The 20,313-nt window shown below is 48.1% G+C and overlaps 1 protein-coding gene across 5 annotated transcripts in view; it reads right to left on the bottom strand.

The window, feature by feature from the left end:
* DAGLA (diacylglycerol lipase alpha) overlaps nucleotides 1–20,313 on the bottom strand; it is a 72,770-nt gene that overhangs the window by 14,377 nt on the left and 38,080 nt on the right. For all 5 annotated transcript variants that reach the window (XM_062630526.1, XM_062630527.1, XM_062630523.1 and 2 more), the window contains 10 exons: nucleotides 19,109–19,210; nucleotides 18,386–18,524; nucleotides 13,933–14,020; nucleotides 9,307–9,441; nucleotides 8,602–8,679; nucleotides 7,058–7,182; nucleotides 5,726–5,882; nucleotides 5,338–5,421; nucleotides 5,150–5,227; nucleotides 8–88 (listed from right to left, as the gene is read on the bottom strand). In XM_062630526.1, coding sequence (XP_062486510.1) covers nucleotides 8–88; nucleotides 5,150–5,227; nucleotides 5,338–5,421; nucleotides 5,726–5,882; nucleotides 7,058–7,182; nucleotides 8,602–8,679; nucleotides 9,307–9,441; nucleotides 13,933–14,020; nucleotides 18,386–18,524; nucleotides 19,109–19,210 — 1,067 coding nt within the window. The remainder of the gene's footprint in view (nucleotides 1–7; nucleotides 89–5,149; nucleotides 5,228–5,337; nucleotides 5,422–5,725; nucleotides 5,883–7,057; nucleotides 7,183–8,601; nucleotides 8,680–9,306; nucleotides 9,442–13,932; nucleotides 14,021–18,385; nucleotides 18,525–19,108; nucleotides 19,211–20,313) is intronic.

Raw genomic sequence — 20,313 nt, 5'->3', positions numbered from 1 at the left:
TACTCACTAAGTCTCTTCCAAAAGCTTGAGAAAGCACCATCTCTTGTTCCAATTTCTTCTTGATGTACTCAGCAGATAGCACCATTCCCTGAGGAAACATGAAAGCAGAACAGGATGTAAATGGTCACATATCAGCTCCCAATCTGAACATTTAGCAGACACTACGCTGCCCCGAAGGCTGGATAAGCTCCAGAGTGCCACACAGCATGTGTCAGGCTTGGGGAAGAAGACTGACTCCACTCCATAGTGAGGAATAGACTTCATTAGGCAGATGTCCTCCCTCACTGATTACCAGAGCCACAAACTGCCTGCAAGTAATGACAGCTCTTAAACTAAGGTAATACTCAAAGGCTCAGCCCTGGGCTCACAATGCAAAGTCCAGGAAGAAAATGAAACAACCACAACAAAACAACCCACTGCTTAAACACAAGGTTGTGGCAGGGGGCTGGAACCGGATGAACTTTGAGGTCCCTTCCAACCCAAACCACTCCATGGCGCTATGATTTTATGATTATCACATATTATTAAAGGGATTTTACTCACTAGAAGCTAAGCACTGCTGGAAGATGTGAAACGAGCCAACAGTCTGGGTCTAAGCATTTATCCTCCCTGCTGACGGCTGCAGCTGAAGAGTGTTTCTCCCTCTGCAATAATTACAGATGCAGCTGATCTGTTACAAACCAGCATTCAGTCCACTGCATAAATAGAACCACAGAATGGTTTGGGTTGGAAGGGAGCTTAAAGCTCATCCAGCTCCAACCCCCTGCCATGGGCAGGGAGACCTTTCACTACAGAAGGATGCTCCAAGCCCCTGTGTCCAACCTGGCCTTGAGCACTGCCAGGGATGGGGCAGCCACAGCTTCTCTGAGCACCCTGTGCCAGCGCCTCAGCACTCTCACAGGGAAAAACTTCTGCCTAAGAGCTCATCTCAGTTTCCCCTCTGGCAGGTTAAAGCCATTGCTTATAACCTGCTCTTGGTTATGTCTTCACTAGAGTTTAATTCAGTACTAGGCAAACGTGAAGTCCAAGGGCTGAATACCAGTCCTGTAGTCCAGGGTGAACATGGGTTAACAGAAATGATCTGCCTGAATATGGGGATTACAGACCTCAAAGAATTCACATTGCCTGGGCTGGTCTAAACCCAGGCAGATCATCTCCTCTGCTATATTGCATTACACCCCTACCTGAAAACAGCTGAAGTACAAAGTGAATGTTATTGAGCACTGGTGAATCTCTGTGACGTAGAATCATAGAATGGTTTGGGTTGGAAAGGACCTTAAGATCATCCAGTTCCAACCCCCTGCTTTGGGCATTAAGGAACTGATGCCCCTCTCAAAAAGCACAGCAATATGGAGCATTCAAAGCCCTCAATACCGAACACATCATCAAACCCAATGTGAGCCCTGAAGAGAAAGAACAGACCATGGTGATTGCGCTGAGCCTGCAAATGGGACACCTGTAACAGCACCAGCATCATCAAAAGCAGATGCCACCATATTCCATGCCTGTGTTCCCATCTCTCTGCAGCATTCAGAGGAGTCTCCAGTTCCTTCTCTAATGAGAAGTGAATGACAAAACTACTTACATAAAGTCCTAACATGAATTTAGGATGCTATTTTTGAATAGCATGACCTAAATCTGTAGTGATATTAATAATGGGCTGTTAGTCAGGCTGATAGCGATAGGTTTGATAATGATATTCTAATATAGACAGTGATTTTAATAGTATGGAATGAGCCTTTCATCACTGCAGTGTTAAATGTAGGCTTGCCATTTAAATGGACCCCGTTTCCTAAGTTTTCAAGGAATAAATCTATTTGAGTTTAGTTATGGACGCTCATATGTAAATAACCACAGTGGAGATGGAAGGAAAGGGGAATAGTCTATTGTACTGCAGTCTGAAGGCGTGAAACTGCTGAGGGATATTTGAATTGGGGGTAAAAACCCATAAAGGGGGTGTATTGGGTAGAATAAAGAGCTTGAATGGGAAGTTCTTGCTATTACTGAGTGTTCTATGGAAGCAGGAAGAGCTGTCATCATGGCTGAACTTCCTTCTGGCAGCTTCTTGTCATCCCAGCTGGCTCAGCACCACAAATCAACCTCCATAACATCATCATTTTAGTAGTTTTGTTCTATATCAGTTCACCAGAGTTAAGTGTTCATTGATGTTCTCGCCTTATGATTATGTTAAAATGAATTTTGTTACAAAATCAGTGGGTTTTATTTCAAATACTGTGAAGCTGGATTGGTTTTTGTGGTTCATTCCCCTCCACATTCTAAAAGTCCCTCTTTTTTTCTGGCATGCTAAGCCCTAAATGTTAGTTCCAGCTGTGAGTTTTGATGCAAAATAGCTCAGAGAGCTCTATAAGAAACCTGGAGAGGGGCTCTGGACAAGGGCCTGGAGGGACAGGACAAGGGGAATGGCTTTAACCTGCCAGAGGGGAGATTGAGATTGAGGCCAGGTTGGACACAGGGGCTTGGAGCAAGCTGCTCTAGTGGAAGGTGTCCCTGCCTGTGGCAGGGGATTGGAGCTGGATGAGCTTTAAGCTCCCTTCCAGCACAAACCAATCTGTTTCCATGCTGTACTAACTGTGGCATCCACAGCGACCCAAGCAGTGAAACACTTTGAGCTGTGGTAGCAGCGGAGCGATAAGGCGGCTCATGTGAACATCAAGAGGTTTAACTAGTGGGATGTGTGATCGGCACCACGTGAAGCCCAGCACCAGGAGAGCTCTGCAGGTGGAGATAAGAGGCCTGTTGGATGTGCAGGACAGAACCAGCAAGAACAAGAACAGACATCAAACAACTCACAGGAAGCTCCCGGACAGCCGAGTCCTTTGCTCCAAATTAAATGTGTTTGCAAAGCACTTCATTTATTTGTATATTCAAGTTGACTTCTGGACATTAAAAATGCATTAGGATGGAGGATTTAAATTCTATTATCTCCATTAGTTTCCCCTCAGGAATGAGCAGCACATTATAGTCTGAAGATTCATATTGATAATAATTTGAGATAAAGCTATAGCTCTGTATTAGCAACAGTCAAAACAAGAAATAACATAAAGGCCGAATACAACCTCAATATAGAACCAAGGGAATGAGCTGAGAACATTTCATGTAAGTCACTGGCACATGAATGTTTGCACATGGAGATCAAAAGAAAACCAACTTCTGCAAGGATCCATTAGGAGCTTTTCTGTACACTAGAACAAATTCCCCCTCACTGCCCTTTGCTTTCCTTTCACCTTCCTTTGCATGAGCTGTTGATCACATTGATGTGCAAAGTCACTTTGAGCTAAATGAATTAGCACAAAGCGAAGCAACATCAGCAGCAACAGCAGAGACAACACTCCAGCAACATCAGATCAATAGCAAAGATTCCCATAGCTAAATAGCAGTTCTGTGACAAAATACTACCTCTTTTTGCTGCTTCCATAACATGCCCTGGGTAATTGCTGGGTTAATTTCCTCATTTTCTAATTCATTTTCTCCTGGGTGCTTGTAGCCCAGAACTCCCCCGTGTGCTGGGCTGATCCCCAGAGCATGAGCAGCAGGTCAAGGGAGGGGATTCTCCCCCTTTGCTGTGCTCTGGGGAGACCCCCCCTGCAGCCCTGATCCAGCTCTGAGGCAGCAGCACAAGAGGGACCTGGAGCTGTTGGAGCAAAGCCAGACGAGGCCACGGAGATGCTGCAAGGGCTGGAGCAGCTCTGCTCTGGAGCCAGGCTGAGAGAGCTGGGCTGGTCAGCCTGGAGAAGAGAAGGCTCCTGAAGGGGAGACCTGAGAGCAGCTCCAGTGCCTGAAGGGGCTGCAGGAAACCTGGAGAGGGGCTTGGGACAAGGGCCTGTAGGGACAGGCCAAGGGGAATGGCTTGAACCTGCCCGAGGGGAGACTGAGATGAGCTCTTAGGCAGAAGCTCTTCCCTGTGAGGGTGCTGAGGCGCTGGCACAGGGTGCCCAGAGAAGCTGTGGCTGCCCCATCCCTGGCAGTGTTCAAGGCCAGGTTGGACACAGGGGCTTGGAGCAAGCTGCTCCAGTGGAAGGTGTTGGGGTTGGAGCTGGATGAGCTTTAAGCTCCCTTCCAACACAAACCAGGCTGGGATTCTAGGATTTTATGAAAGGAAAAAGATGCCCATTAGCCAAATGGAAGTACACAACACTTTTCAAGACTACCTGCTCTGGGAGACTTGGAGCCTGCAGAGTCCAAACAAGACTTTCTTAGGTGAGCATTTCTTTATCAGACCCATACCCAACTGAGCATTTGAGTATGTAGCTATCAGCTACTATCCTCTACTTCCCAAAGCCAAGCATCAGAGCACATGGAAAAGGTTCATCTTTCAAGCAGAATATCATGAAGGAAGCAGGAGCTCCCACCTCCCTACTCCCATGGAGTTGCAGCATCAATGTCCTGCCCAAAGGGACCCGAAGCAGATGATCAGCAACGTCTCATCTCCTTGAGCAGCAGCAGCATTTCCAGCAACCTCCACATTCCCTCCAACACACACAACCTCCAGTTGGGATTTTTCCTTCCCAATCTGGCCCTGCATCTTGAGAAGCTGCCAAATCCCTGATAAGCTTGAAACTCAGTGTGCACGTCACTATTTTGCTGGACTGGGGCAAAGATCAGCTCTAGAATCAATGGATTTAATCAACCCAGACCTGATCACTAACACAGACCCATAGCATCAGTCTCATTACACAGGCACAAGTCCTGCCAGTTCCCTTGGATGAGGTTCAGTGCCCATCTCATGGCCAGAGAATTCTAAACACATCCTCAGGGTCTGATTGCAAGCTCTGAAAAGGTCATTGGAAGAAGAAGTCCTCTCAATGAATCCAATAATTTTGTTCTAGATCTCCACAGATGCCTTTTACTGCTTGGTTTGCACTAATTATATGGGAGGTTTTAATTACACACATAGTGGGTTTAACAGTTACAACTAAGGATTTTGTATTAACAGCTCCAAGCCATTTCACTGCAATCATGTAACTCCCTTAGAAGTACCTCAAGCAATTCAAACCACTTGTTTTCTCAAGTCAAAACATGAGAAAAGTGTGGGGTTTGGGGTTGGGTTGGTTATTTGGGGGGGGATTTTGTTTGTTTGGGGTTTTGGGGGGGCTCTTTGTTTGGTTTGGGGTTTTCTTCTTTTACACACCTTGTGGCCCAGCCATGTCCCATGGTGACCCTCAACTGGAAGGCGCTCTGCATCCCCAGTTAGGTCTGTCAGGGCATCCTGGAAGAAAAGCCATTGTTGTCCTTCAGGTAAATCAAGCATGAGCCAGGAAGGCCTGAGACCCCCCCTGAAAGTTTGCCAGGGAAGCAAAGGGGATGCGAGGCACTTACTTTTGGAGACAGAGTTCCTCGGATACTAATGACCACCTTCTTCTTATCATGGTCCACAGCCACATAGAAAGGTGTTTCATAAACCTGGAAAATATCCAGGACCAGCAATCAGGTGAGACATTCCTGTTTAATTATTCCCAGGGAAAAGGAGGCAATGGTGTGACAGATTATGCCTTATGTGTAAGCACTCCTTTCAGTGATGATTTCTGCCTTTAGCAAATATTTCTGTCCAAGTGACAGAACTCCTTGATGAAGAGATAGGATGGGAAGCTCTAAGGTCAGAAAAAAAGGCTTCAAGTTTCCTCCTTTGTTCCACTACACCTGGAATCCCATAAATCCCCTTAGGAAGTGCCTTAGGAGCATAGCCCAAAGGGTTGCAGGTTCTTACCGCATCATGGCACGATGTGTAGACAATATCCACCGAGGTCATGTTCTCATCCAAGAAGTGGCGGCGGATGGCAATGGCGTTGCAGCCACAGCAGTTGTCCTCCTCAATGGTGACACTAGGTGCATAGCGGGGACGTGAAGGACACAGACAGCAACATCTGCAGAAGAGCAATAGCTTTGAGGAAAAGAGGAATGTGGAAGAGATTGGCTTTAGAGCAGAATTCCTAGAGAGAAAGACAGACCCTGCAGTGATGCCCTCCCCTGGTAGGAGCTCTTGCACCTAAGAGCACACAACTGATGCTGCAGCATCAAAAAGGAGCGCTGAGAGCCGATGTAGTTTCCCTTCTGAGCACCAGAGAGAGCTGCAGTGCCACCGGTCCCCAAGGACTCGATGCACGGTGGAGCTGGGATCTCTCCTCAAGGGATACTATGCCTCACAGTGCAGTCCTACATTGCTTCAACGCACCAAGCAGCTAGCATGTATTGAGCTCTAGATCTATTTATAACAAGGAGCAGGTCTAGAATCATACTGAGCTCAAGGTCTATTTATAACAAAAACAGAAAACAGGTCTAGAATCATCATCCCAGGCCAAAAACAGAAGCACAGATTTATTTCTCCTTTCCCTTATGAAACACTTCCCAAATAAAAGGAAGGAGATTCCTCCTCATAGGTTCAGCACAGCAGTCACCTGCTTCAGTGCAAAAAGCTCAACCCCAAAGAGAAGCTGATGCCAGCATTACGGCAGCAGAAAGCAAACCTTTAAACCCAATATATCCTGCACTGAACTACAGCCTTGCTACCATGAGGTGAGTACCACAGAGCACGGCAGGAAGAAAACAATTAGTCACAGAGAACACAGCACAGACTGGCCAAGTCTTGCCAAGGCTTTAATAGAGACCCAAATGTCAACTCCCTGCTTATCTAGGCTTGCTGATACATTTGATTTCTGAGCTCCCAGACAGCTGTTTTGCCTCAATGTGAAAGCAGCCTTGTGCCAGATGAGTTCTCTCTCCTGGCTGTTCATACTGCACAGGACTGGCATGATCCTTAGTGCACCAGAGAGGACAGAGCGTAGGACAGTCTGGTTTATTTAACAAGGTAAGCAGATAAGCAACTGTAAAGGAAGAGGTTGAAGGGAAAGACATTGGAGTATGAAGGGACAGAGTTGGAGATGGAAAGAAAAAGCATGATAAGGAAGAAAAGAGAAGAGGAAGAGGAAGAAGTAGAGGGGTGATGGAGAGTAAACTGTTGAAGGAAAGGATATATCTAAATCTGGGGAAAACAGAAGGGGAAAGGGGAAAAGGCAGAGCGATAGACAGGATGGCCACTCACGAGCAGGATCTGGCCAGGCGACAGAGTCCACATGTGGGCTTCCTCATCAGGTATATGGGCCAGCCATAGGCAGCCAGGGCAAACAGCATGTAGTAACACACCTCTTTGTACCGCTGCATCTCTTGCTGAAAGAGACAAGAGACTTGCTAAAGGCCATATTCCCTTTTAGACAGTGAGGTTCTCCTACTGGTTCCCTTCTTGATTAGACACGTGCACCCTTCTTTCTGAGCACCAACCTGCTCTCTCAGCACCACCAGAGCAGCACTGTCAGCGTTTTGCAGGTGGCTGCACAAGCTGGTGGTGCTGGGAGAGAGGCAACCCCTCCCAAGCACAGCACAGTGCAGCTACTCCTGTTCTCCCTGCATGGAAGGGCCCCCACAGCTCTTTAACAAAAGTAGCAGTTAGTTCTAGAGAAATCTTCCTCTGTGTATCCAACACCTTGCTCAAAGGAAAGCCATCCCCTGGGGGCTCTCCTCATAGTTGAGGAGATAAGCTAGTTTAATCAGAGGTCTGCAGCACAGGACTGGGCTTGGAGCAACCTGTTCTAGTGGAAGGTATACCTGCCCATGGCAGGGGGTTGGAACTGGATGAGCTTTAAGGTCTCCTTCCAGCCCAAACCAGTTTGGGATTCTGTGGAGTTGCAAGAAGTTGAGCTCTTTAAATATACTTCCACATAGTCACAGGCCATAGGATGCACAGAGAGGGCCATAAAGCCAGTCTGGGGGCTCATACCTCAGCAGGGTCTCCTATAAGCTCTGCTTCCCTCTCTCCCCACACTCCTATTCAGGAGAGACAGGCTGAGCACAAGCAGGGTGTGAGTGTTAAACACAGCAGAGCCACAAGGAGGTTAATCACAGAAGCACTCCATCAGAGATGCTGGGATTGGGTCACTCTTGCAGCCATATCATCTAATCAAGGGGGTGAATACAGTGTGCCCCATGAAGGGCTGCAATAGCAGCATGCCAGAAGAAAACCAAGCTTAATCCACACAGAACAGACAGCTGGCATTCCCATCCTGAGAGCTGCTGACAAGCAGCCACAGGGAGGAAGGCTCCATCCTCACTCCAGGCAGCTCCCTGTCCTTTCCAAGATGGAGCCCTGCCTGGTGGTACTTCCATAGGGAGCTCTGCATGATGCTCCTGGGGGCAGCACTCAGCTCATACCCCTGGTGTTGGACAAACCTCACGCTGCCTTCCCCTATCTAAGTGGGAATCCTACTACCTCCCACCACACAGAAGGCAGAGAGAATGCCTTACAGGTGATGCTTTAAAAGCCTCCAGAGAGCACATGTTGTTATTACATTGGATGGGGCTTAGAGCATCCTGCTCTAGTGGAAGGTGTCCCTCCCCATGGCAGGGGGTTGAACTGGATGAGCTTTAAGGTCCCTTCCAACCCAAACCAGTCTGTTTCTGCTGTACTAATCTTTCATTTCTTTGATTATACCAGAAAAGGGCAGAAAGGAGTGAGAGAAGGCACTGAGAAAGAGAAAACAGGCAACACAAGGAAGCAGGATGGGTTTGCAAGTTCACAATGCAGCCACTTACCGCGTTTTTCAGATCCAGGTACTTCGTGTTCCTGGTCACTGGCATCCCAGACAGAAAAGCTAAAATGTCATTGTTTGCCTGTAAGTCACAAACACACAAGAAAGATTCTTCCCTGTGACACCAAGACAAAGCTACACCTGAGAAACAGAGAGTACTGTGCAACCTGGGATAAGATGCTCTCAAGTATCCCAACTGGTCTCCTCTAACTGGGTCCAATTCTGCTGTTCTTGCTCATTGCTGTCTGAACCCCACCTCTGAGAGAAGCTAACCCCATTTTCTACTGGGTTGATGATCCACAAATCTCAATGCCAATAATGGCTTGGAATTTAGGAATTTTGCCCTTAAAGCTCCTCCTGCAGCTTTTCCCAGATGCTGGAATCTTCTCCACATTACTATGTAGAGGAGGAGTAATCATCCCACTCACTCCCAAGCACCTACCACCTCCTTCAGGCCCTCTTGGGGTTAGACTATAGACCCAATCTGTGTCACCTGCCTAGCAAAGATGATGGATTTCCCAAGCTGGGCCTTTTGGGAGCCTTGGGAAAAGCTGCTCAAGCAGTTAATACCTTTATTTTCCAGCTCAGTGACTGGCAATAGCCCATCACACGCACCACGAAGGAGGTGGGCAGAGTTATGCGGTCTCAGAGAGTGAGTCAAGAGCAGCAGGTTAAGTCAGAGGCCAAGAGGGATGCCCTCTCCACCCACCTCATCCAGCACAGCGTTGCGCTTTGCCCGCTGCCGTTGGCGCAGAAGAACCAGGCCTGCAATGATGTCAGATGGGACGATGTCAAGGTCTCGGAAGAACTCAGCAAAAAGGTAGGCAATTTCTGAATAGGCATCCTGCAAAATCCAGGGAGAGAAGAGTTTAGGAGAAGAAGGAGGAGTTTGGGTATGAGGAGCTTCGAAACAGGCCACGGAACGAGAACCATTGCGGCAGCAATGGCCTCATTTCTATAGCGCACACACCAAACCATCCACGAGATTCCTTTAGGGAACACCATATCTGGCCTGATCAGATGAGGATCCTGTTTATTTTTACATAGTCACACTGAGAGGCTTCAGCTGAGGCTGAGTTTGTACTACACTTGGTGCTGATGTGCGGGCAAACAGAGCACCTCACCATCAAAACAGAGCAGGCAGAAAGGGAGAGAAACGGTCTCATCTCTACACTATAAATTAAGACAGAGGAAGTATGAGAAGAACCAAGCAAATCCCAACCCAGCATCATCTCAGAGTCATCCTTGCCCCTCAAAAGCAATTTTATTTGAGCAAAGCCTCCTCAGGATGAAAACCCCACTGATTTTGTCCATATTTAACCCAGAGCTCACCACTGCAAGCAGATAAAGGTGACAGCTTTTGAATCCTGCCACTCTGTAGCTGCTCATTGCTCACCATCATCCTCTTTGCTATGTGATTTCAAAGAGGCTCATTGCAACAAGCAAGTGTTACAGATGACAGCCCTTGGTGCTGAAGGAGCAGACCAAGTTATGAGGCTTTTCCAGGTTTATCTTGGACTGCATCCAAGCAAGAGGGCCTGAAAGTGAAAACCTTGATAAAGATTCGAGTCATTAAACGTGGAGTTCCCAGAAGAGAAGGTGGCCAAAAAAAGGAAGACCCCACAGGAGGGACACAAGTGGAAGTGACCCGAGAGGGTCAAGCAAAGCCTCTAAAGTAGAGTGACAAAGGTGGTGTGAGGAAAAAAGTGTTATTTTCCCTTTTGCTCTGTACTACAAAGACAAAAGATGCTAAGTGAGAATGGCCTGGGAGCTGGAGAGGCAATGCTGATGTGGCCATCTCTAAGACCAGCAGGCTCAAAGACAAGGGTGACCCTGAGGCTGTACTACATCAATGGTACTGGTAGTTTGACTCCTGCCATCAGTAACCTTTCCTGCCAAGGTCTGTCATAGCCTTACCCTGAACTTTTAGCCTGTGTTTTCAGAGCATCCTTTACTCAGCACCAACTGCAGTTTTGTCTGTAGAAAGCCTGAGCTGTGCACTAACAAAAAGGCTCAATTTCAGGCAAGGATCTCTCTCAGTCTCTTCTTTGACTGGGAAGAAAGTAAATCCCTTCTCTCCCAAGCACTCCTGGCGGGGAATGACCTATATTCTTTCATCTCTGATAAACTCCTGGAGTGCCAGATTACTTTCTTTCATTTTTCACTTTTGCCTACAAAAGCAAGTTAAATCACCATTAAGAACAGGGCTTCAGGTGCCTATTGTGCAGGTTTCCACACCAGCTGTGCCTTTTGAAGAGCAAATGGACTGGCAGTAACCTCTGTGACATTACAACTGCAGCAGCCTTCAAGTACTGACCCCATAAAGCTTAGCAGATCTCCTATAAGCACACATGAAATGCAGCCTCAAAGTAAAACCACTTATTAACCCAAAGGGGCAGCAACACCCTCTCTGCTCTGCTCCCATGAGACCCCACTTGGAGCCCTGTGTGAAGTTCTGCTGTCCTCAACATAAGAAAGCCATGGAGTTGCTGGAGCAAGTCCAGAGGAGGCCACGAGGATGCTCAGGGGCTGGAGCAGCTCCTGTATGGAGCCAGGCTGAGAACACTGGGGCTGTTGAGCCTGGAGAAGAGAAGGCTGTGTGGAGACCTCAGAGCAGCTTCCAGTGTTTGAAGGGGGCTACAAGGATGCTGGAAAGGGACTGTTCATTAGGGACTGGAGTGGTAGGACAAGGGGTGATGGGTTCCAACTGAAACAGGAGAAGTTCAGGTCAGATATAAGGAAGCAGCTCTTCCCTGTGAGGGTGCTGAGGCGCTGGCACAGGGTGCCCAGAGAAGCAGTGTTCAAGGCCAGGTTGGACACAGGGGCTTGGAGCAACCTGCTCTAGTGTGAGGTGTCCCTGCTCATGGCAGGGAGATGGAACTGGATGACCTTAATGTCCTTTCCAACCCAAACCCTTCTACGATTCTCTGATTGCTTCCAAAGGATGAGATTTTGCTGGAGCATCTCATATTCTATTGTAGGATTGACTGTAGCCCTGACGATTTGCCCCAGGGGCTGCAGTCTTCACTCTTCACTCCAGACCCACATTCATGTCTCAACCACTATGTCCACCCCACAGAACTATTTTCCAGCCCAGAGGATGATGATGATTCTGTATTGGAACATTTTTTTCCATGAAGACTGGGAGAGACAGCAACGGATTCATTTCTCATCCATTACACATGCATTCATTCCACACGCTGTCATGCCAGGACACACAAAGTCAGAGCTTGTTTCTGTGAAGAAAAGAGCCTGGGAATTGCTCAAGCTGAATGCAAAACGGGAACTCAATAGCACAAAGAATTTGAAGATTGTGGTATCTGCTCTTATCCTGAACTAGAGAAAAACATCTAAAGTAGAAACAGTCACTGCAGAATGAGAAGCTTGTTTAAAACAGCTCGATACAGGGAAATATTTCACATTCCTGAATAAAATAGAGTTGTTCAGAAACCAGGACATTCAGAGCTCTGGAGCCAGGCTGCAGCATCCCTGGGACACGGACACACCTCTAGGTACCTGAGTAAGGTGACCTGGTTGTGCTCCCACGGGGGAATGGAAGGTGCTTGTGCTATGGTAGCAGGGGAGATGCAGCAAAGAACCCCCAAGGAAATGCTGCTGTTGGAGCTGCCCTGACACAAAAGCTCATTTTGTTTCCCTTTTCCAGATGGCTTTTCCTCAGCAGCTCCAGCAGATGAGCTGTGAGCGCTGCCAGGCCTGGCCTCTGACTCCTCAGTGGGGCAGCAGGTTGGGAACATGGTGGCATTGCATCCAGTGCCGCTGGGAGGATCCATGTGCCAGGACACACTGCTGGATTTCTGCACGAGGGTTATAACAACTCCTGCAGCCATCCACACTTTGGGAATGCACCCTGTGGGTAACTCCACAGCACTTCCTCACACACTCTTTTAATCTAATTCATACTGGTTGCCATCTGTGATGAACAAATGTTCAGGTAGCCTTCACCTGACTCCGTTATACAGCTCTTCATCTTATTCCATCTTCCTTTTTGAGGTTAAAAATCCCAATCCCATTTCTCTTCCAAGTCCATATCTCCTCCAATATGCTCCTTTCTCTGCTGCACCTTTGAGGAGACCCAACCCCAAGCTATATTTAGTGAGGGCATCACTGATGCGGTTGGTCCCTTGGTGGTTTCCCTGTCATTTGCTATGCCCTTCTACTGATGCTAAATGTTCTTGTGATATTTTGGCCACTGCTGTGCACTGATGTCTTTGACAAAGTGTCCTTGATAACTCCAAGCTCTTCTCCTGAGAGGCTGGAACTAAGTCAGAGCCAGGGTACATGTGCATTCATCACTTGGTCTTTCTTTACAACTACCTCTGATAACAACACCCTGGTTCTGTCTGGTCTTCCAGGAGTTCCCAAATACTCCGAATTCTGACCCATTTAAATATTAGGAGTCTTAATCAGCAAAGTTTTCCCTGTTCTTGCCCACATCTTCAGGAGGTCCTAAGGAATCCTGTTGAACACAACCCCAAGACATAAACCTGCTCCTACTGCTTCCAGGAAAAATGGGCTGCTAACTTCTGGGGAAGCAATAGCAAGCCCCTTACCCTTCCCTGCTGCACAAGAAGGGAAAATCCCAACTGTAGCACATGAAAACTTCAAACCAACGATCTCCATGTGAATCTAGGGATTAAGTAGTGGGGTTTGACTGTTAGGAAATCCAGAAGTAGTCTCTATCTGCTTGACAGGTTTACATTTTCCTGTTTTCAGAGAGGTCTCTCTCCTCCTCAAGTGTATGAGACTGATGCAAACACCAGGAGAAACTGCCTGAGCAAACTGAAACGGATCACAAAGTCAAATGTTGAGCCCAAACATAGCGAAAACAGGTACTTCTTCCACTGCTGTCTTCACTTATACATTATTATCCCAGTTCACTGCAACAGTGAGGTACAGATCAACTACAGGAGAAGAGTTTAGCACTGACATTGCTTTTCAGTGCTGGCTTTACCTTCAGAGTTCTCTAATACTCAAAACCAGAGGGTTAAGACTAGTCATTTTGATAGCTGCCCTACTCAGTGTTGTTACATCTGCATTTGTTGTTACATCAGCTCCTGCATGGAATACCAGGTCCCCCCCTGCAGAAATGCAAGGGCTCCTTCTGGCTACTTGGGCTGTAAGGACAGAAAAGGAATCAGCATGCAGCAAAGCTCCAAGCCTGGTGATCCTGATGCTTCTTGGAAGGGATTTCCAGTCCCTGCATGTACACAAGGCTCCCTGGACTCCTAGTGCCTCTACATCTCACTGTAATGAGACACACCTCATGCAGGCAGGATGCTATCTCCTGCTTGGACAAGAGCTATTTGGTACCTACCGACTGAGAGTCTTTTGTCCTTGTGCAGCAAAGGAAAACCTTGAGTCTGCGTGTCCAGCTGCTGGCTTGTCCTTCTTCCAGGCGGTGTCTGTGAATGAAGGGTAGAGTATGAGCATGAGGAGAGGCAGGAGAACATGTCTGCAAACACATAGTAAGATCCAAAGTCACCCAGTCTCACTATCATTGCTACAACACGTGCTAAACCATGTTGTTCTATGAATCCTGGTCTAGCAGAGGCAAGGAGAGCACATAAAGATTAACAATTCATCTCATTTTATAGGCTAAGGAAGTTGGGCTTGTTCAGCCTGGAGAAGAGAAGCTGCAAGGAGAGCTCAGAGCAGCTTCCAGTATCCCAAGGAGGCTACAAGGATGCTGGAGAGGGACTCTTCATCAGGGACTGGAGTGATAGGACAAGGGGTGATGGGTTCCAACTGAAACAGGGGAAGTGCAGGTTAGAGATAAGGCAGAAGCTCTTCCCTGTGAGGGTGCTGAGGCACTGGCACAGGGTGCCCAGAGAAGCTGTGGCTGCCCCATCCCTGGCAGTGCTCAAGGCCAGGTTGGACACAGGGGCTTGGAGCAAGCTGCTCTAGTGGAAGGTGTCCCTGCCCATGGCAGGAGGATTGGAACTGGATGAGTCCTTTCCAACACAAAACAGTCTATGATGGGAAGGTCAAAAAAATCTGTCCTCTGTATTTATATACATGGTGTCCCACTCGAATGAGATGGGCATAATGAAGCTCCTGCTGTTCTATACATCTGCTGGAGCAAGATGGTCAAGAGCATCCGGTGCTGTGGATGGAAGGAGGATCCACTGGCAACCTGGCAGTTGCATCACGTGCCAGCACATCCCACCACTCAGGAGGAAAACTCTACCTCAGTGCAAGGGGGTGCACACGATACAAAAGACTGTGGGCACATAGTATGAGAGGAGCTGGGGAATTTTTCTCCCCAGTAAATTGCTTATTTGGGAAAAATGTATTTATAAAACATAACACAGGCTCAGCACTGAAGAAATTTACACTCTATTCAAGTACAGTGCTTAGCTTTCAGGAGAAAGAAAAGTTAAGTTAGCTCAAGGGCCTCTTTCCATTTAGACAAGGTTAAAACAGGCTGAATAGAGCAGGTTTAGCTCAACCCACATTTGGTTTCGGTGACATTTCAATTCCAGCTTCAAAACGAGCTAATTGGACACCCCTGTTTCAATGAAGCAGAGTGGAGTTGCCTCCACTGTTGTCAGCTTGTCCCAGTTCCTACACTCTGAGGGGTGACAGTCCCTTCTTGTTGACTGGCATACCTGCTAACAGCCCTGAGCTTAGTGGTGTTGAAGTGGGTGTCTGTGCGAGTCTGTGCCAGAGTGCAATGCTATCAACAAAGGCCACAGCTCCCCTGAAGCAGGGTCTTTAACGTGGACACAGACTAAGCCAAAACAGGTCAGAGCAATCAGGAGAAAAGACCACTTCTGTTTTCCTGGCAGGCTCTCACATGAGCAAAAGCCCAAAGCACAGGAAGTGGGTTGTACCTGGAAGAAAGAGATGCTGATAAAGGAGTATTTGCCTGCATAGGAGGAGCTGATCCCACAGGGCAATCCATCAACCCAGAGCTGAGCATTTGAAAACAACTATGATACAATAACTATCATAAAATCCCAACCTGGTTTGTGTTGGAAGGGAGCTTAAAGCTCATCCAGCTCCAACCCCAACCCCTTCCACTGGAGCAGCTTGCTCCAAGCCCCTGTCCCCAGCCTGGCCTTGAACACTGCCAGGGATGGGGCAGCCACAGCTTCTCTGGGCACCCTGTGCCAGCGCCTCAGCACCCTCCCAGGGAAGAGCTTCTGCCTAAGAGCTCATCTCAGTCTCCCCTCAGGCAGGTTCAAGCCATTCCCCTTGGCCTGTCCCTACAGGTCCTTGTCCCAAGCCCCTCTCCAGGTTTCCTGGAACCCCTTTAGGCACTGGAGCTGCTCTGAGTTCTCCCTTTAAAGAACCTTCTCCTCTCCAGGCTGACTCAGCCCAGCTCTCTCAGCCTGGCTCCAGAGCAGAGCTGCTCCAGCCCCTGGGAATGTTCAACTATCCACAACGTCCAAGGAAGACTCTAGAAGAGGAACAGGAATACGATCATCCCAAGGCAGAGCTGGCAGTACTGTGCTCCACCAAATGCCAAAGTACTTGGGCAGCAATGCAAAGAACTTCACAACTTCACCGCGGGGGCTGAACAAGCCAAGTGTGCTCTGAGCTATTTTCACTCCAACTTTTCCCAAATTCTTTCTTCCTAACACTGAACTTCCACATGTTTAGTGGGCTCTGAAGCAAGCAAAGCCTCAGCACAATCAGCTGAGCCTTTTGTTTTGTTGCTTTATTTTCTTAGCTCTGCAAGAACAGAAGTGCCCACACACATCACGATGCCACTGGTGAAGGAAAACCTCTGTGTAAGAGTCCAACACCTATATCAAAGCACCACCAAAGGGAAGGCAGAAGTTAGATATCTCCCTAATGTAACAAATCACGCTTATTCATGAGTCAAGACAGAGGAAATACAGCTCAGGATAAACATAATGCAAAGGTCAAGTTCCTGCTGTACAGCAGAGGCACGTACTGATGCAGCCTAAGGGGTTTCAGTAGCAGTTCCTGGCCCTCAACCTCTTTTCTGGATCATGATCCACAAACAGGCAGAGAATTTCACAATGTGCTCTTTGGGAACAATTGCTTTAGTAGTACCATCTTCTGTTTGCCTTTCACATCAGAGCCCACAGCGTTTTGCTTGTTCACATCTGTTCACGCTCCCTTTGCAGAGTGGGAAGCTGCAAACAGCAGGCACAAGCTGTCCAAAACTGGTACAGGCCTGGAGGGAAAACCTGGCCACGGCCCAAGGGATAAATACCTTCACCTACAGAACATAGAATCAACCAGGTTGGAAATGACCTTGAAGAACACCAAGTCCAACCGTTCCTCAGCCCTGCCAAGGCCACCACTAGCCCATGGCACTGAGGCCTTGTCTCCACGGTGTGTGAGCACTTGCAGGGCCGGTGCCTGCAGCCCTGCCCTGGGCAGCCTGTTCCAATGCCTGAGCACCCTCTGGGGCAGGAATTGTTCCTCAGCTCCATCTAAACCTGCCCTGGTGCAGCTTGAGGCCGTTTCCTCTTGTCCCATCCCTTGTTCCTTGGGAGCAGAGCCCAGCCCCTCCTGGCTCCATCCTCCTCTCAGGCACTTGCAGGCAGCCATCAGGTCCCCCTCTGAGCCTTCTCTTCTCCACACTGAACCCTCCAGGTCCCTCAGCCCTTCCCCATCACACCTGGGCTCCAGGCCCTGCACCAGCTCCATTGCCCTTCTCTGTCCCCACTCCAGCACCTCAAGGTCTCTCTTGTAGTGAGCGGGCCAAAAAACCTTTGCCATCATTGGCACTCAGTTTCCCTTTGGAAAAATAACACCCTGAGCCACACAGCTTTGATGGAGTGCGGGGTACTAGATCCATAGTATCATCAAAGCTTCTTATCCCAGTCCCCCTGGGAACGTCCTGATCATACTGCAGCAGTCACACACATTAGGCTAACAGGGAACCAACTCCAAATAACCAAGTCTAGTGTCACGTAGTGGAGAGGTCAGGAAGAATGTCTTGCATTCCACAATTAAATCCAGGCTCCTTCAAACAAAACTTGCTTGCACAGTCCTTGGAAAAGGCTTTTTCTCCCTCAAAAAGACAACTTGAAGGATCCCATTTCAAGCCAGCGGAAGAGCGCATATTCAAAATGCCCTCTTGGATATACATCCCTCACGAGAAATGCAAGACTTGCAGAGTATTCTTTCAAAGCCTCAGTTTCTAGTGTTCAAAATCCAGTGCCCTCGAGTCCTACAAAGCCACATTCCTTGCTGACAGTTGCATATGTCAAGAGTGCATAAGAAAAACAAAGGCTGTTTGTGTTGTCCCCCTTCTGAAAAATGCTTTGCTTGGTGAAATAAAGCTTTCCTATCCCCATCTGGGCAGCTCCAAGATGTAATCAATTCTTAATTAAAAGATCTGCCTGCCAACATAAAAGAAATTGCTTCTTGGCCACAAGCATAGACAAGAAACCTCAGGGCAAGAGGTTGTATTCTGAAGGCAACACTGAAGGATGAAAGGGGCTTTGGAAGAAGATGCTTTCTCAATCTAAGCAGTATCTAAGCACTGCCTCACTGTTCCCAGGCAAAAGGCTGCTATAGGATGGACAAAAGAAGCTGTTGTGGTCAGCATTGGCTCAAGAGGCCCCTAAGGCTTCACAGATGCAGTGACTAACACACAATGCAGGCAGCTACCGCATCACTTAGCCTCCTTTGGATGCAGATGCCCACACACAGCACCTGACAGTCTGAGCTGCATCTTTCCCTCACCAAAGGGAAGCAATGCCTGAAGCTGGATGCTTCCCTGAAGGAGGGATGTTAAGCATGGAGAAAAGCAGGATATCCTTCCGGGAATGCTGCTTTACCTCAAGTTGTACGTCCTCAGGTTGCGCTGTCTCCGCTTCGTGGCACGTAGCTTGACAAAGGTCCGGCCCGTGGGGTCGAAGACGCACAGGACAGTGATGCAGACACTCAGGATGACAACCCAGTTGCACACCACCATTCCTGCAAGGAAAGAAGAGGAATCAGGTGCTCTGCCCCCAAGTCATGGCAGCAACACTTCCTGCTGTTCATCACACACATCAGACCCATCTCTCCATTGCTGCAGGGCAGAGAAAGTCACACCAGTGTCACCCCAGCTGCAGCAAGAGAAATCCTCTATAAAAGCTTCCAAGTTTCCAGCTGGTTTAGGATATTGCCCATGTAAAAGACCATTAAGTACTCACTGAGTAGCTAGAGGGACTGCAACACTAGTATCACCCCTGCCAAGGGACTGCCTGAGACTGAAAAGGAGTTCCAGGAAAACAGCAAAGCCATTTGGAACTGAAGAAGGAGAACCAGGCCTTCCAGACTCCCCAGCCAGACCCTTCCATGGGAACATGGATTCTTGCCTCAGCACAGACAGCGCAAACAACTGAATAGAACAACTGTTCTGAGCACTAATGTCTCAGGAAAACAAGCACCACATTTACAGCCACAATTCACTTCCAACAGTCAATCCCCAGATGCAGAAATGAATTAGCTCTCTGAGGCGAGAGGATGTCTGCTCATCCACAGGGATGCACCCAAACCACATTCCAAATACATACCCAAAGTGACACTCTTTGCTGTGATATCATTGCAGGAAGTGTAGTACTGTGTTAGCCAAACGATGCCCACGATAGCATACACAAACTCAATCAGCAGGATAGCTGCAACAAAAGGAACACAATAGAGAGTAGCAGCATCTCCCTAAGGATTAACCACTGCTTCTACAAAGCTTCTGGAGAGGAAACACAAAGAGGGGCTCTTTAGCAGGATGGCTTCACAGAATTAGTGACTGCAGGATTGGGCCCCCCGCTTTGGAAGGTGATATTCCAAAGGTATGAACCAAAAGTGTGATATGGCCTTAAAACTACTCCTGAATGATACAAGGACCACAGGAGTACAGAGTAATCACTGCGTAGCAGCACCCAGGACTTAACCACCTTGGCCAGCTGGTCTGATTCAAAGATGGGAAATAAATAGTAGTGAGCATCCTGGATTAATTCTGCTTACTACACTTAGTAAATGTTCCCAGCACCTCTGCCCTTTGCAGCCTTTCCAGTAACAGTTCCCAGGACACAACCCTTAAGGAGTCATTTACTAGCTCCTCAGTTCTGCATGTTACCCTCTGAGCAACCTGGCCTAGTGGAAGGTGCCCCTGCCCATGCAGGGGGTTGGAACTGGATAAGCTTTAAGGTCCCTTCCAATTCAAACCAGTCTATGAATAAACAGGGAACTGCAGATTCAGGATGGTTCCCTGGAACAAAAAAGTTGGGAAACACTACTCTGAAGTGCCCATCCCCACACTTTCTCTCCACATTACAAGCCCAAAGTGCAGGTGAGCAATCAGACATGGACAGAGTAAATAGCTTGCTTAGTAATGCCTAGCAAGGCTTTGGTGGAGCTGGGACTAAACCCACATTCCAGCCTAGCTAACTAACCACCCACCCTCCTTATCTATGTGTTGGCTTGGTGTCTTTCCACAAGTGGCTTACTACAGGCTCTCACCAGCCTGGAAAAACCAGTTCAAAGAGACACAAAGACTTTACAACAGCAGTAGGCAAGGAACCAGGGCTGGATCTGGTTGCTGCTCAGCACAAACTGGGTGCTGAATCTTAGCTAAGGCTTTGCCTACCATGGCTTGTCTGCCCTCCGAGATGACCTGCTGCAGGACAGGAGCATGCATGAGACTTTCCTGGGGTCGTATTGGAGCTCTTTCCCAGATTCCTATGTAATAAACAGCACATGCTTCAACTGGGACAGTCACATG

This window comes from Pezoporus occidentalis, unplaced genomic scaffold (genome assembly GCF_034315485.1).
Source record: "Pezoporus occidentalis ecotype Australia unplaced genomic scaffold, CSIRO_AGI_Poc_V1 ctg355, whole genome shotgun sequence".
NCBI classification, from domain to species: Eukaryota; Metazoa; Chordata; class Aves; order Psittaciformes; family Psittacidae; genus Pezoporus; species Pezoporus occidentalis.
Note: the sequence above shows the minus strand (reverse complement) of the source record. Positions and strands in the feature narration are given on the sequence as shown.